Below are 15,841 nucleotides of genomic sequence, written 5' to 3'. Positions count from 1 at the left end.
AAGGAGGGTTAGGATGTCCTCAGAGTGGCGTGACATTCTTCCATGGGGGGCATCAAGAGAATGCATAAAGCAGGGTGGGTCTCGCTTGTAGAGGGACTCCAACAGGAAGTTAGCAGGAGATGAAAGTAGGGCTGCAGACGACAATGTGGTAGACAATGATTCAACCCCTCCCTGACTTCTTTCACACTCTGAATCCCCTTCACATGTTGATAGCCCCTCGTCCTCTCACACCCCCGTTAGTCCCAGCCGACATGACCTTTTGCTTTTAGTTTGTTGTTCATAAAAAAAAAAAAAGAGTGGTTACTAAGGTTACAGGCTACTCCAGTGACACATAAAACTGCAGTGGAAGAAAATAACAACCAACACATTTTAATGTTTAAATATAAATTTGTATTTACATCAATATTAACATCAAGAAAGAAGGTAAGAAAAAAACCCGTCAGTATTTTACATCCTGTTATCATGAATGCATGTTTTCCAGACATTTTCCTTTAGCTCCTGCAATGTCAGAAGAAGAGCAATAATGTTCCTTGTTTTTAATATTTCTGTTTCTCAAAGCGACAGGGGATGTTAGAAAACAGCTCCAGTTTATTGTTATGACATAAATATGACATCCACCATGAATAAAACCTCCCCTCTCCCTTAAAAGAACATTCTTGATAAGATGTAAGCACCACATATAAAACAACTGGCCTTAAGGTCCACAGTAAAAAAAAACAAAAGAACAATTTAAACCACCTAAACAGAACCAGACAACCTTGCTACTCTATTTCAGACAGAAGAGATAATTTAATATGGAATCCCACTTTTCCTCCTCCTACATTATAGGTTATGTGCAACATTAAAAAGCACAAAGTACTTGGACAATCTACTGAGCCGTCTTTATGCTCTGCAGGATGGCAGACCGAAATCTTTGGACTGAGCGTGTTTAAAGGTAGATTTTTCAACAAAGAACCTCCACAGGAAATACAGGACAGAGTCAAAAGCAAGACAAAACAAAGATGACCAATGGGTAAATATTATGATGTTCAGAGGCTTCAGTCAGTGAAGCAAAACGTTGCTTGTTCCATTCTGGCCCATAGATCTCAGCCACGTCTCTTTACCCTCTCTGTCTCTCAGCCCCATTGGATTACTGTGTAATGAAGGACACTAGTGTCCCCCTCTCCAAAAGATCCAATCTCTGTGGCTGAAACTAATTTAAAACTACAAGAAAGGGCAGAATGTCTGAAAGCATGACAAATGTTCAAAGCACTTTGGCTACAGGAGAGAAACAAACTGAAGCTAAAGGTCCAGCTCAGAACATATAGACTCCATCAACACACTGGTGAGAGGTCTGGTCCATAGAGGAACACAATTGTGTCAATTCATTGTCTGTATAGGCATATTTTTGTATTTTTCATTATTTAAAAAAAAGGAAAAAATAACTTATCTTAAAAAGCATAACAACCCACTAGCACCAGTATGCTCTGCACTACATTCTAAGAAAATAGGAAGAGGATCATGATTTAAGGATAAGAAATGAAAAAGTGCTTTCAGACAGCTGGAAAATAGCAGTATATCAGAGAAATATACATCATCTGCCTTCAAAAAACAGGTCTTTTGCAATCGATGTTTTGAAAGGAAAAGCTGACCTATGACAGTATAAGAAAATTACACATTTAAATATCAAGCCTTACAATCTGTGCAAAAACAGTGTATGAGCTAAAAAAGCATAAATATATTTATATATAGTACATTTGAAGCATATTTACAAATCGTATTTACAGACAAAAAGGATGTACAATGTTCCAAACAAGACATGGAGTTTAATACTGCAGTACCGCCTCTTTGGGTGCATGTCTCAGCTTTGTCCTCAGAGGGAAACCAGGAGTAAGGATCATTGCAGGCCAAAACAATCATCTAGCTCTTTATTTTGCAGTGTGAGTAGATCTAACTCATGTGAAGATAACAAGCTTTATTTTGCAGAAAAATCATTCATTGCAGCAATGTGTGCAAACGGACAAGACAATTATAGACATGATCTGCTACAACTGGACTGAGTTTACCCCTCTGAGCTCTAATTGCATGTTTTTCTCTTTTCATCATTTTCACTTCTCCGCCCTTTCCTCTAAGCTTTACATCTGAATAGCAGTCAGAGAAACATCTGATTGGTACAATACAAAAGGTAAAAGGGGAAGAGGTATTTATAGATATAAACTAACCTACAGGAACTACAGTGTTTCTCATTTAAAAGATTGATTATAGCTTATAAGTAATCGCCTTAAGGTTCGAAGGAGAAAAGCTGTGGCTTACATTCTTTTAGTTTAACTACACTGCATTCCTAATTATATTAGTGATGATCATCCTCAGTTATATGTCCTGGAGTTTGCAAAAGAACCAAGCTGAAAAACTTTAATTTTTCTAATATTTACTGCATTTAGTTTAATAACCTCTGCTTTAAACAGAGCCTCAGTAGAAAATATGGGTTTCCTACTGCAGGCTCCTCATTAACTCAATGCTTGCACTAAATGTCCAATCTATGGCCTTATTAGGATCACAATGAACAAATAGGTAATTTGTCAAATAAACATTAATTTGTTTGATCATTTAAAAAAAAATAAAAAATATGTCAATATTTGCGGATCATTTATAAAATACACAATAAAATAATTTAACGCTACATTGTATTATGATGAAAACCATATATCATTATTTTAGTGTGTATTTCATATTTCCTGGACTAATGTCTAAACTGTCCAGATCTCTCGGTCCATCAGAGCAGTAGCCCTGTTGATTTACTCTGGTAAAGGTTGAATAAAAATATACATTTTAATATATAATGAACCCAAGTTTTCTTCCTATGATTAATTGACTTTGTTATTTGTGAATTACAGAGAACTACAAATCATTTTGGATTCATTTGTTTTCAGATTATTAAAATTCAAATTACCACATATTCAAATATATAGACAGCTTTTTTCTATTTAATTGTGGCACTTTTAAGAGTCAAAATTATACATTACTCTAATACGTGGGATAACAGATCAGATTGTAGCCTCTGACTGGCTGATTAGTACTAAAAGCCAATCAAAATTTTTTGTATATATACACTACCGTTCAAAAGTTTGGGGTCACATTGAAATGTCCTTATTTTTAAAGGAAAAGCACTGTACTTTTCAATGAAGATAACTCAGTTGCGCAACGCGGCCTCCCACTTCTTTTTCTTCTCTGAAGAGAGTAGTACACACTGTTTAGGGAAATCTTCAATTTCTTAGCAATTTCTTGCATGGAATAGCCTTCATTTCTAAGAACAAGAATAGACTGTCGAGTTTCAGATGAAAGTTCTCTTTTTCTGGCCATTTTGAGCGTTTATTTGACCCCACAAATGTGATGCTCCAGAAACTCAATCTGCTCAAAGGAAGGTCAGTTTTGTAGCTTCTGTAACGAGCTAAACTAGTTTTCAAATGTGTGAACATGATTGAACACAGGTTTTCTAATCATCAATTAGCCTTCTGAGCCAATGAGCAAACACATTGTACCATTAGAACACCGGAGTCATAGTTGCTGGAAATGGGCCTCTATACACCTATGTAGAAATTGCACCAAAAACAACTACATTAGCAATTTATAGAGAGTATTTCTTTAAAGTTAAGACTAGTTTAAAGTTATCTCCATTGAAAAGTACTGTGCTTTTCCTTCAAAAATAAGGGCATTTCAATGTGACCCCAAACCTTTGAACGGTAGTGTATATATAAACATTTTTGTATATCTGGAGCGTGTAACAAAAGTAATTTCCCTCTGGGATTATTAAAGTATGTCTGATTTTGATCTTTTGGTTCTAGCTGTTGAATGTTCTTCTAATGCTTCTTTTTTTATTTTTGTTATAGAACATGCATGAAAAGTTTTAATTCTGAAGGACCTACATGCAAAGAGCAGAGACTGGGTCCACCTGTGGCTTGGCTGACATGGTTTCCACAAAAAGGTCTAAACTTGTGCAAGATAAACAGAAGATCTGATAAATTTAAAAGATTGCCGAAAAAATATGTTAACATTAGGGAACAACAAAAAAATAAATGCTTTTGGGAGCAATTTAGTTTTTCTCTGGTTCCCACTGAGGAAAAAAGCCTGACAAGTTTACCCAACTATAAATCTCATATCTCGAGAATTTAAAGAACACATGTATAGAAAAAAAACAAAACAGGAAATGTCTGCTGCTATTCAGTAATTCTTGAATAAAGGCCTCTAAATCTCCACCATCTATTTGATGTTGGCTTTTTCTTAAAGTGCAACGAGCCAACCAGTTAGTTCAGTCCTACTCAGTGGCATCCTGGATGACGAGCCAATGTGCTACTTCTAAATAACATTCATGTGAGCGTCACAGCCTGACGACTTATTAGCCAAAGCTGTGTTTGCAGGGATCCTCCAGGAGCAGCAGAACGACGGTGGATGTAAAGTTCAGAATCCACATTTTAAAGTCTGAATATAACTTCATGGTACATTCGACAAAAGAAGAGGCTGTTTAAATATCATTGTCCATGTGATGCAGCTTCACTGTTTGGTCCAATAAAAAAGGATATACAGAGGCAGGCTATGAAGAGAGGGAGGGACGTTGACTTCCCATCCGTCTTTCTGCACATGATGGAGAAACAGTTTGTCAGATTTTTAGGAAGGCTTTGTGTTTTCATTTGAAAGCGTGTCTTGTTTTCCCTCCGGCTGCCTGACTGACAATGCTGGCCATCGCTCTTGAGGGAAGTTCACTCCCCCGTCTGGTGGGAATGTGGCGCTACACGGAGGATCAGAGCATGCCTGGTTTGATTCCACACACACTGCAGCACAGCAGCTGTCTGCCAAATCTGGGCGGAGATCGCAAAGACAAAAGCCTCTGACGTGTCCATCAGCAGTACTTCTGGATCATCGGGAGGACAAAAAACAGAGCATGAGCATTTAAAGTGACACAGACCACAACAGGATGCATCTCAAAACAGAAAAGAGATATTTATTAAGTTATGGATTCCTGTATCTGAAGAAAACATCTTTTAATCCATCTTAATAAAGTAATCTCTGTTAATAAAAAGTCAAGGGGACATTTTAGACCAATAGGTTTACCATCACAATGAAGCTCTAATTAATTTCCAGCTTTTAATAGTTTGTTTAAACCCTTTTTTTCAAGGCTGATGGATTAGATAAGACAAATATCAGTATTTGATGAGAAGAAGGACGTTAGCATGTAAAGCTTTCTTAGAAATGGTGTCAATTGTAATACCTAAAAAGTTTCAAATTTACCTGAAAACAACAGTTAAAGACTGCTGATGATTAACAACTTGCAAATAAATATTGCTGGGGTGTATTTATCTGGTTTGTATGAATCATTTTGTCACTGCAAACAAATGCAAATATATCCTTTATTGTCTCTAATATCTTTTTTTTTTATCGATCAAGTCGTTTACTATAATGAAGAGAGTTCAAACAACTATAATGTTTACATTATTATGGTATTCAGGCCTGTAGCAACTACATATAGACATTTATGTAACCATATGTTAGGCTGTGGTTTCATTCTTAACTATAAAAAAGATTACATTTTGAAAAATAACACTATTCAATACTGGTTTTTGCAAGCTGAGGTTAAAAACGGTAGGCTTCCACAATGAAGTACTGTATTGTTTTTGTGACAACAGAAAATATCTATGATTATGATCCAAAACGGATGGAATACATTTCTTTTCTGATGTTTAAAGATATTTAAACTAAATATTATTAAGATGCATTCATATCTAATGGTGGTTCTTAACATGAAGGAATGTTACTTTATTACTGGGCCTCCCACTCTCTGCACATACCTGATCAGGCCCCATAGGCATGCGCCCCATAACCATCGGGTTCATTCCCATCTGTCCACCCATCTGTCCCATGTGACCTCCTCCACTGGCCGGCATTGCACCGTTCATCATCATCCCTCCATACTGCCCTGGATTTCCCTGCTGCCCAAACTGCTGTTGACCCAGCGGTGCCTGCGGCCCAAACTGCTGCTGGGGGTAAGAGCTGGTGGCAAAAGAGTTGACTGGATTTCATTTCAAATCAGATAAGGAAAACAGACATAGAGGTGTAAGAATTGATAATGTTATACCTATTGCGTGCCATGCCTCCCTGTGACCAGCCTTTCATATCAGAACCTGGGTATATAGGCCCACCCTGTGAGTGCTGTGACATCATTGGGTTTTGAGGCCCAAGACGGCCTGACATCATGGCATTAGGAGGACTTCCACCCGATGGGCCAAAAGAGGGTTCCCCTTGGTGACCCATGCCTGTTAAGAAAAATCTTAAACCTTCAGCTCTCACCTGCTTCACACTGACATGTTATTCAGAATCATCTACCATAAAATAAAAGTAAAAATTTGACTTTAATAGGCAATCTGTCAGCAATTTGTTGCACAACTTCACCACAAGGGAGCAGCAGCATTCACTAAACTCACCGTAGCTCCCGCCATAGCCAAACGTCTGAGGGCCCGGCTGGCCCATGTTTGGCCCTCCCATTGGGCTGTCCATGCCCCCAGGGGCCGTGACGTTAGGAGGAGGACTGAATCCCCCAGCAGCTGCAGCAGCGGCAGCAGCCGCCTGCTGCTGTTGCTGCTGCATCAGCATCATCATGCGCTGCCTCCTCATGTGCATGTTGACCACATCTCGGTTACGCTGGACCATCATCTGAGCATTAATGAAGCTCTGCTGCACAAACCAGACATAGTGTGAATGTTTTACATGAATACACAAACAGGATGCAAATGCTTCCAACACAGCATCAGTCACCATAAGGAGGCATTTTCGTTTTTTCAGGGATCTTTTTTTTATCCCATAATTGGTAAAATTAAGCTCTAGTTAAAATTTCCAGATTGCAATCTGTATTTTACTATATTCTCAAACCAATGTTAATCAATCTACCTGTCCTCCCATGCCAGGTTGCATTCCAGGCCTCATGCCAGGGTTTCCTCCAGGATTCTCCATCTTCATCGCCATGCCCTGTCGTGTCTGATTCATGAACTTAACAAAAAGAAAATCAACATTGAAAATATAGGAAATCTTAAAATTACATTATATTACTTTCTGATAAACAGTAAATGCCTGAGAATAACAAGCAAATTTATTTTTTTGAATAAATGACAGAATGGATTAAAAAAGTGGAAACCAACTAAATACAAAATATAAAAACATAATGGACCATGTAAGGAGAATAAGTTTTCCATTTTTATGCTTTAGCATAATGGGAAAAAAATATAAAAATCAAAATACTAAAATATGACATAAAGAAAGAAATGTCCAACTCTTTACAGAGATAAGCAGTAGAATAATCAATTGTGGGTTTTGATTCGGATAGATGGATGATGGGTGGATGGATGAAGATGCTGTTACTCTACTTTCTTTCGTCCATAGTCAGGACTGAAAAGTCAGGACTGAAGTCAGGACTGAAAAACACCTAAATTAAATTTCATCTTTTTCCGATGGTTTGAAAATTTTAAATCTAAATACTGATAACTGTGTATATTGTGCCTGACATCCTACCTGCTGTCCCTGCAGCCTCTGCTGAAGCTGCAGCCTCATGGGCTTGTTGGTATTTATCATCCTGGGTCGCATCATGTTTGCACGTGGATGGCTCATGCCGCCCATTCCCCCCATAGCAGGGAAGCTTCCACCTTGGCCCATTGGTGAGAGCATGGGCCCAAACCCGCCCGACTGGCCCTGTCCCTGGATGGGATTCCCCCCATAGCTGCTCTGCATAGGCATGGCAGGGGGTCCAGGATAGCCGGGTCCATACAGAGGCTTTTGGTCAAGTAGCATGGATGGGTCCTGTCCTGCAAAATGCTCCAGCTGCTGCTCTGCTCCCTGGCTCTGCAGCACACAGGACAAGGAGGACAAAGACAAGTTTGTCAAACCTGTCAGTTTAATTGATTCATCTCCGCCTGGTCGGCTCAGTAATTGCCTTTTTCTAAGCAGCACAGACGGACTCCTTAAGGCTCATCTATCTCCCTTCAGTGAGCGGACAGTCTGAACACAGTGAGTCATGACTGAGATATTGAATGCAAAAAATTAATGTGATGGTCTGTCGTGACTCACAGTATGACAAATAATCATTTCTGTCCTTTGAATCACATTTAGAAAGTGCTTCAAGCCCAAACAGCAGAGAGTGTGCTTTTTGACACATTACCTGGCTGACAAGGTCTGGGATACCGAGAGCTCGGTCTATCTCCTCCAGAGCGATGCCATCCGTGTTATTCAGCAGGGAATCCAGCTGGTCCAGAAGTGCCCTCTCATCGCTCTGACCCTCACTGGTGGTAGGAGGAACCAGAAGATCATCTAAGGGGTTGCCAAACTGGCGCCTACAACGATTGGTAAAAAATGCAAAAGGTTAACATCATGGCTATTAAAAGGATGCGAATAAAAAGTATGATAAACGTTCTGACCTGTTTCCCTCCATGTTCATCATGGGTTCAGGCCAGGATGGGGACTGGCTGGGCTGGCCTTGCTGGCTGAATGGGCTCATACCCATACCCATATCTGAGGAACCTCCTGAACCGTTAAAGGACATGAAAATAACGATAGTGAATAAGATCAGGACAGACAGATAATATTCTGCAATAAAAAACAAACTGCATTAGAGTAAATGGTAGCACTTTTAAGGTGCTGATCGAACATCAGAATTGTTTTTTTTTGTGGTTTTTTTTTAGTAGGGAGGTGTTTCACACACAGAAGAGAAGATGATGCACAGTTCTCCATCTCTTCGGCCCAAAGATGTTTGAAACTACAAATGTTGCTCAGAACCTTTAAATCGGTGAAAGGCTGTAGGCTTTCCCCAACTTTATTTATAGTATTTATAACATAAATGATTTATAATAATAATAATTTAACTTTATTGATCTCACATTGGAGAAATTTACCTTTGCATTTCACCCATCCCCTTTGGGGAGCAGAGGGCTGCCATTATACGGCACCCCGGGAAGCAATGTGGGGTTAAGGGTCTTGCTCAGAGAGCCAGAGTGCAGGCTGTGGGGATTGAACAGGGTAGTTGCAACCTATGATATTCAGTTAGGAACCTTGTGGCAGCCTTGACTCAAAGTAAAATTTTTGGTTAGCTCAAGTCTTTAAAACTTAAGAAATAATGCTAAATAACGTTGCATGGTGTCCTGTAGGGACCTGAATATTGGTACATCAGCATCTGCTACTGTAGCTCTCTGATCAGCTGTTTGAAATAAGCCTCCTAAGAACATTAACAGGTTGTTCTGAATGCTTCTGCAAGGTTTGCATCATAGTCATTTTTTAAGTTATATGTAATTTTCCTTTTATAAAAAAATTAGCCTTGCACCAAAGATAATAAATTTAAATTGTCAGACGCCATAGCTGATATGAACCGATGAACTGATGTGGTCTGGCAGAGAAGTCTGCACTGGATACAACCATGCCAATAAAAGTAGAAAACAATAAGTAGCAAAAAAAAGAAAAAAAAAAAGAAATGGGAAACAAAAAAAAAAGGATAAAAAAGGTGCCTTAGAATTTATTTGCCACTTAGTTTGCCCTCCCTACGTTCCTCCTTAGCCTCTAGAAATACTCCATGACAAAGATGAAATAGATGCTAGTAGTTTCCAAACAGTTTCAGCACCAATACAGTCATAAACTGACTTTGATGTAGACTTTTTTTCTCTACATGTGGAATAACTGATTCCCTGTTCATATTTTTTTCAAAGCTTAATTTATCATTTCAAAAACTCGTCTGGGTTACGTACCCATATCCATGAGCTGCTGCTGCAGCATGGACCTGCTGCCTGGCACGCTGTTGGAGCGGCTGACCATGGGTGATGGCATCATGCTCTTTCCGCTGTTATAGTCCATGCCTGGACGCATCATGGACAGATGTCCTGCTGAACTCACAGGGCTGGTACTGGAGCGGGGCTTCCAGTCCCCAGACCCCCCCATGGGAGACCTCTGGGGACCTGTTCCTCTACTCAGTGGTCCTGGTAACACACATATGACAAAGGTGACGGATAGGAATAACCAAACTGTTTCTGATTCTGGTCCCTAAAATGTAGTTCTATCTCTCTGGTCAAATGAAAGAGTGAGGCGGTTCACTGAAAAGCAAGGTCTGAGGCCAGTACACGAGAGGCAAAGAAACAAGAAGAAGGAAATATTCTGAGAAAAGTTTATTACAGACCACCTGAACACACACCCAGGTTTCCTTGAAAGCCGTCTGGGCTGCCCATCATGTTCTCCTGCTTGATGAGCATTGGACGTCTAACTGCTCCTCCAGGCCCACCCAGTGGCTTTCCATCATTGGATATGGTCCTCTGGAAAGGCCCTCGTGGTCCTGGACCCATAGCTGGACTTCCTGCAGATGGACAACAAACCCCTTTTCAGAAAGCAGGCAAAATCATTACATGAAAACAAGAACCCCTTAGAGGAAGACTTATTACCCCTTAACTGTTCTGCATTTTGATATCTCATAAATCTAAGCCTCTTTGATTGGTATTTTACGACAAAGTACGAAAAAATAAACCATTATGGTGAAAAGGAAGGCAAGTACTAAACTGCTTTTGAACTAAAAAAAAAACAAAAAAACCCAAAAACAAGATATCTATTTACCCCTTTATTATAACACCCGCGTGTAAAACAGCATGCCTAAGTATAAATGCAGCTGCTCCATGGGAACCAATAGCATCAAACAGACCAAGGAGCACACTATGCAGTTCAGGGATAAAGTTATAGAGACACTGATTGTTATAAAACAATAAATCACGTTTGGAAACCTTAGGGAGCATTGTTACAATTTTTCTTGTGTTGTGGGGGGGAAACTGGCTCACATCTAATATGCATAGCCCTGAACACAATGAGCCAACAACATGGTGAGGGTGGCATTATGCTGTGGTATTACAAACATAATTGAATGCGATTTTACAGAAAACACTTTATACTTAATACACTTCACACTTAATACTACAGATTTCTATCACTAAAATTATTAGAAAAAATGTCCTTCCACTGCATGTTTCACTGTGTGATGATATCAAAATCCCAATGAAATACATATAGATTGTAATAAGGAAGAAGGAAAACTTTTAAAGGTATGAATATAGAAACACAGTGTAAATCAGTGATATATACTCATTATAAAAGCAAAGTAAACTGAGCAATAATGCAATTTTAACATTAAATATAGAAACAACCGACAAAATTATCCTTTATCATTTATGTTCTATTGCAGCTTGACCACTTTTAAACCAGAGTAGAGTCCTGGTTTTCTTTGTTACATGATTTTTGTGTCTCCTCTGACTGCTCTCTATTTTTTTTTTTACCCCATGTTTAGTGGTATAAAAGGCACAATTGTGGAAGACATGACATTTGCTTTAGGAAAAAAAAAACAATGCAAACAGACAGCATCTGATGGTGCCAGATGCAGTTTCAGTGGCATTTTGTTTTGATATCATCACATGTGATGTTAGAACACCCGCCCTGCGCGAAACTGTCACTTCTCATAGCCATTTAGTGCTTGAACCACTTACCCTGCAGGCCGTCATCAAGGCAACCCTGTGGTTTGTTTCCTGTGTTGTTCGCTCCTGCACCTCCGGTCTGATCAGGGTAAAAGTCAGAGCTCGAACCCCTGAGATCACCCAGAATAGACTCCAGGTTGTGTAACTACATGTTAGAAACAGCACAGTTGTCCTTAATTATAAGAATATCAATGAAGAGCAAAGATGAAACTAGTTTTATAATGAGAAATACAATCTTACATCATCAGGAGGTTCTGGCTTGATCTTGCTTTCAGCATGTTCGGCTGCAGCAGCACCAGCAGCTCCAGTAAGACCCTTCCCCTCTAAATCTTCAAGTTTGGGCTTCACATCTACTTGTTCTTTGGAGTCATCCTTGTTGAGGAGGTAGTGGAGCAGGGCGTGTGTTCTCTCCTTCTTAGGGCTGTGCTGCTCCTGTTTGGGGTCTGTGATCAACGCAGGGCCTGGGACGGCCCCTGAGCCTCCTGCACCACCCTCAGTGCCTTCTTGGCCTCCGAGCGTCACCTTTCCCGTCGCCTCAGCTGTGATCTTCGCAACTTCATCTGGTGTATTACCGTTCTGAAGAAGCTTGTGGAGGATCTTGTGTCTCTCATGCAGCGACCCCATGTAGTGAGCAGATGCAGATGTGCCGCCTTGACCAGCTGCGGGCGCTGAGCCGCCATTGGCTGAGGAAGAGGAGGACACCCCTGTGGATGAGGGACTGGTCATCCCGCCGGTAGTTTCCTTGCTGTCTGAGCCTGTGAGAGTGCTGCTGCTGTTAGATGGAGGGGGTCCAGCGGGCCCCGTAGGTCCACTACCACTAATCCCCAGCTCCTCAGTTGGAGAGGTTAACAGCTGAAGCAACTTCTTGTGGCCCTTACTGTCTGGCAGCCTCCGAGGAGGGTCGGCACTCGCCATCTCCGCCTCATTGCTTGGTTCTCCACCCTCTTTAGTTCCTGCACCTGCCTGACTGTCTGGTCGCTCAGCAGAACTCTCAGCCTGGGGATGCTGATGGTGGTGGTGATCTGGGAGGTGATGGTCGCCAGGCCCCAAGCCCCCCGCTGGGCTTTTAGAACAATCTTGTCCTGGTTTTGTCTGATGACTGGGTTGGGAAGAAGAATGGATGCTGGGAGAGCTGTCTGGCTTGATGGCTGGTGAGGGGGATGTCAGCGTGGAGGGGAGTGAGCTCCCTACTCCTTCACTAATGGCTTGTAGAGCATTAAGAGAGCTGCTGGAGAAGGTACAGGTGCTGCCCCCACCACTTCCTCCCCCTCCTCCTGCGCTGCCAAGGCCGCTCATAGGGGAGTGCATTCCTGGAACAGAGAGATACTATTTAATGCATTGAAAACAACAACAAAAAAGTTGCTACATAATTTAAATGTATGAGAACTTTGTGGATTTGAATACATACACACATGATCATTTATCATTTTACTGTTTTTTTTTTTTTATGAAAGTAGAGCTGCATGAGTTAAAGAACAGGCTTTATGCAGATAAACTGCTTTAAATTAAAGGTACAGTGGAGGACTTTCGCAAATTTTTGAAAAGACGTCCCTCTCCAAAATACACATTAACAAAGCTATTCCTGTTCCTGAGAGGGAACGCCTATTAAACGCATGCGAGAGCGTGCACAACCCCATTTCTCCTCATGCATGCTCTGTTTAAAAGTTGCTGTTTGCATCGCTCATATAAGTTTACTTTTCAAAAGAAGATTTTAAATTTTTTACCACTGGTAAGTGAAAATGGGAATGAGCATGTGGATGGCCTTACGTAAAGAAATCCCCAGACAATTAGAAGGACTACTTATTTTGATGATCCACCCGGAAATAGAACATCCTACACTATACCTTTAAGACAAAGGCTAATAATTATAGTTGTTATATGTTGCGTCTCTGAAATGTTTCAGTTTATCAAGCACCTCTTTATACCACATTTCACCTTATTGAGCAAATTGCTTCACATTACTTAACACTGACAGAGCCTGTAACACAAATAATATAAGTCCAACATTTAAACAATGTTTTAGAACTGCTGCTTAGGAACCAAGTGGGTTAAGTGGAAACTCAATGCTGGATGGCTCAATAAAACGCTTTGGATCAGCCTGGCCAAAATCAGGACTAAATCTGAATAAGATGCATTGGCATGACTTTAAACAGACATTTCATATAAATAATTAAAGAAGAGTAGGTCGAAATGTCAGAACACATCATTACATTCAGTAGGTGCTTAATTTTCTTCTATACTTCCTCATAAAACCTACTGTTTATATATGGTGGAAAAATACAGAAATATGACTCATTCATTAAAACAGGGGTGGGCAATTCCAGAAACCTAAAGGCTGAAATCCTGAATCTTTTAGCTCTGTCTTTGGTTCAACACACCTGAATCAAATTATTAGATGATTGAGAGGACTCTGGAGGAACTGACTGCATACTGACCCTTAGCAAAATGTAGTTTATTCAAGTATACTAAAAGTGCACTAATTTCATACTTAAAATCAGGCAGTGCACTTAGAGTTTCCTTATTCTAAACTATATTTCATATACTTAACAGTAATAATGTCAGGTGTACTTGACAATACTATTGTTTACTTTATTGTTTACTAAAGTATACTTTAGTAAACTTAAAAATGTCCCAATTTAGTTCGAAGAAGTATTACTTTAGTAATACTTCAAGTACACTAAAAGTACATTGTTCGGTATACTTTCTAAACTTATACTTAAGTATTCTTAATAGAATTTACTTCAAGAATACTACTTTTTGCTAAGGGGAGAAGGTAACTCATTATTTGATTCAAGTGTATTGGACTGAGGATGAATCTACAAGTTGCAGGATAGCTGCACCGGGAACTGGAATTGCTCACCCCTGCTTTAAAGCAATATTAAAATGATCTATAAAGGTAAATATGGTGAGACAACAACCTCTCTTTACTTTGATGCATACACATTTCAGGATTTGGAAGATTCTGTCACTGTTATAATAAGGAAAATATTTGTCCCTTTTCAAACGAGAGAGAGCATTTTAAAAGTATTTAGGAAACCACACTGTGTCGCTTAGTGGAGAGATGGAGAAGTTTCTAAAACAAATGAAAGAATAATGTTAAGAAGATTTAAACATCTATGTTCTAGAGAGTAATATCAGTCAAATACTATAAGTATAAATGTTTTTGAATGTGGAGACAAAACATGAACTTCTGTCAGTTTTCCATTTCTGTTTCAAATATAGAGAAATTGAACTAACTGACCTCCTGGTGAGAACTGGCTGGCCCCCATCTTTGGGCTTCCTCTGTTCCGGGGGGACATCAGCAGTCCCTGCTGGGGGCCGCCCATTCTCGGGCTCCCAGACGGGCTGTTCATTCCACTGAGGCCAAAGCCACCACTGCTCTGAAACGGGGGCTGCTGGGGATGCTGCTGCATGACCGGACCTGGGTGATTCATGGGACCCATCTGACTCATCTGATTCATCTGCATCATGCGGCTGCCCAGGCCCCCACCACCGCCTCCACCTCCGCCGTTTCCTCCGTATACAGAACCGCCTCCCATGTGACCCGTATGGCCCTGCTCGCTCATCCCAAAGCCCCGGTTCATGCTGCCCATTCCTCCCATACCACCACCTCCAGTCATCTGGGGGGTCATGTTGGCACCCCCGATGCCTTGTTGTCTCATGTTGTTTGACATCATGTTACCACCTGATGCTGAGCGGTAGCCGTTGTGTTCCCTATGTGGAAAGAGACAGAAAAACAGCAAAAGGTTTAAATAAATGCAAAAATCATGATAGCAGTTTGTATTTAAAACCTCTAGTGAGTTAAAGCTTTAAGGTGCAGAGCGAAAATTATACAAACCTAATCTTACCCTTTAGCGTTTTCAGTTTGTCACATTACCTGAAACTTTAATGTGTATTACTGGGATAGAATTATAGTTTCAAACCCCAGCAGGGCAGACAAGAAAAGCCAAGAGGCCAATGCTAACGCTAGATGGTGTGCAGAGAACCAAAGCTCAAAGCAAGGCCACTTCGAGGTATAGCATTCATCAGATAAAAAAAAAAAATATATATTTGCAAGGAGGGAAAAGAGGGTATAGATGGTGAACAAAATTTCCAAAATAATGCAACGCTCAGAAAACTTAAAACTTTCCAAAAAATCTGTGTTGTAAGCATCTTGGTGTGGGATGCTTTCCTCAGCAGAGGGAGAGACTGTGGAACATGTTAATCCTTGAGTGGGAATTATGAACAATATATCCTTTGTGTATCAAATTAAAAATCTAATACAACATTTAATTAATCTGATAATGTAAAGGCTAAGGCCATTTAAAGGCTAATTTGCTGACATTCCTGCTTTT

At 40.2% G+C, this 15,841-nt stretch overlaps 1 protein-coding gene across 3 annotated transcripts in view; it reads right to left on the bottom strand.

Moving 5' to 3' along the window:
• Positions 1-3,479: 3,479 nt before the first annotated feature.
• The window catches only part of LOC107090280 (nuclear receptor coactivator 3-like), a 78,868-nt gene continuing 66,506 nt past the window's right edge, over positions 3,480-15,841 (bottom strand). For 2 of the 3 annotated variants that reach the window (XM_015383580.1, XM_015383581.1), the window contains 13 exons: positions 14,749-15,221; positions 11,748-12,817; positions 11,520-11,652; positions 10,190-10,348; positions 9,750-9,977; positions 8,433-8,538; positions 8,177-8,348; positions 7,534-7,860; positions 6,916-7,014; positions 6,453-6,702; positions 6,107-6,284; positions 5,820-6,021; positions 3,480-4,885 (listed from right to left, as the gene is read on the bottom strand). In XM_015383580.1, coding sequence (XP_015239066.1) covers positions 4,874-4,885; positions 5,820-6,021; positions 6,107-6,284; positions 6,453-6,702; positions 6,916-7,014; positions 7,534-7,860; positions 8,177-8,348; positions 8,433-8,538; positions 9,750-9,977; positions 10,190-10,348; positions 11,520-11,652; positions 11,748-12,817; positions 14,749-15,221 — 3,409 coding nt within the window. In that variant the 3' untranslated portion in view covers positions 3,480-4,873. The remainder of the gene's footprint in view (positions 4,886-5,819; positions 6,022-6,106; positions 6,285-6,452; positions 6,703-6,915; positions 7,015-7,533; positions 7,861-8,176; positions 8,349-8,432; positions 8,539-9,749; positions 9,978-10,189; positions 10,349-11,519; positions 11,653-11,747; positions 12,818-14,748; positions 15,222-15,841) is intronic. The other variant, XM_015383582.1, reaches the window with a different exon arrangement.

This window comes from Cyprinodon variegatus, unplaced genomic scaffold (assembly GCF_000732505.1).
Source record: "Cyprinodon variegatus isolate N-32 unplaced genomic scaffold, C_variegatus-1.0 Scaffold287, whole genome shotgun sequence".
Taxonomy (NCBI): Eukaryota; Metazoa; Chordata; class Actinopteri; order Cyprinodontiformes; family Cyprinodontidae; genus Cyprinodon; species Cyprinodon variegatus.
Note: the sequence above shows the minus strand (reverse complement) of the source record. Positions and strands in the feature narration are given on the sequence as shown.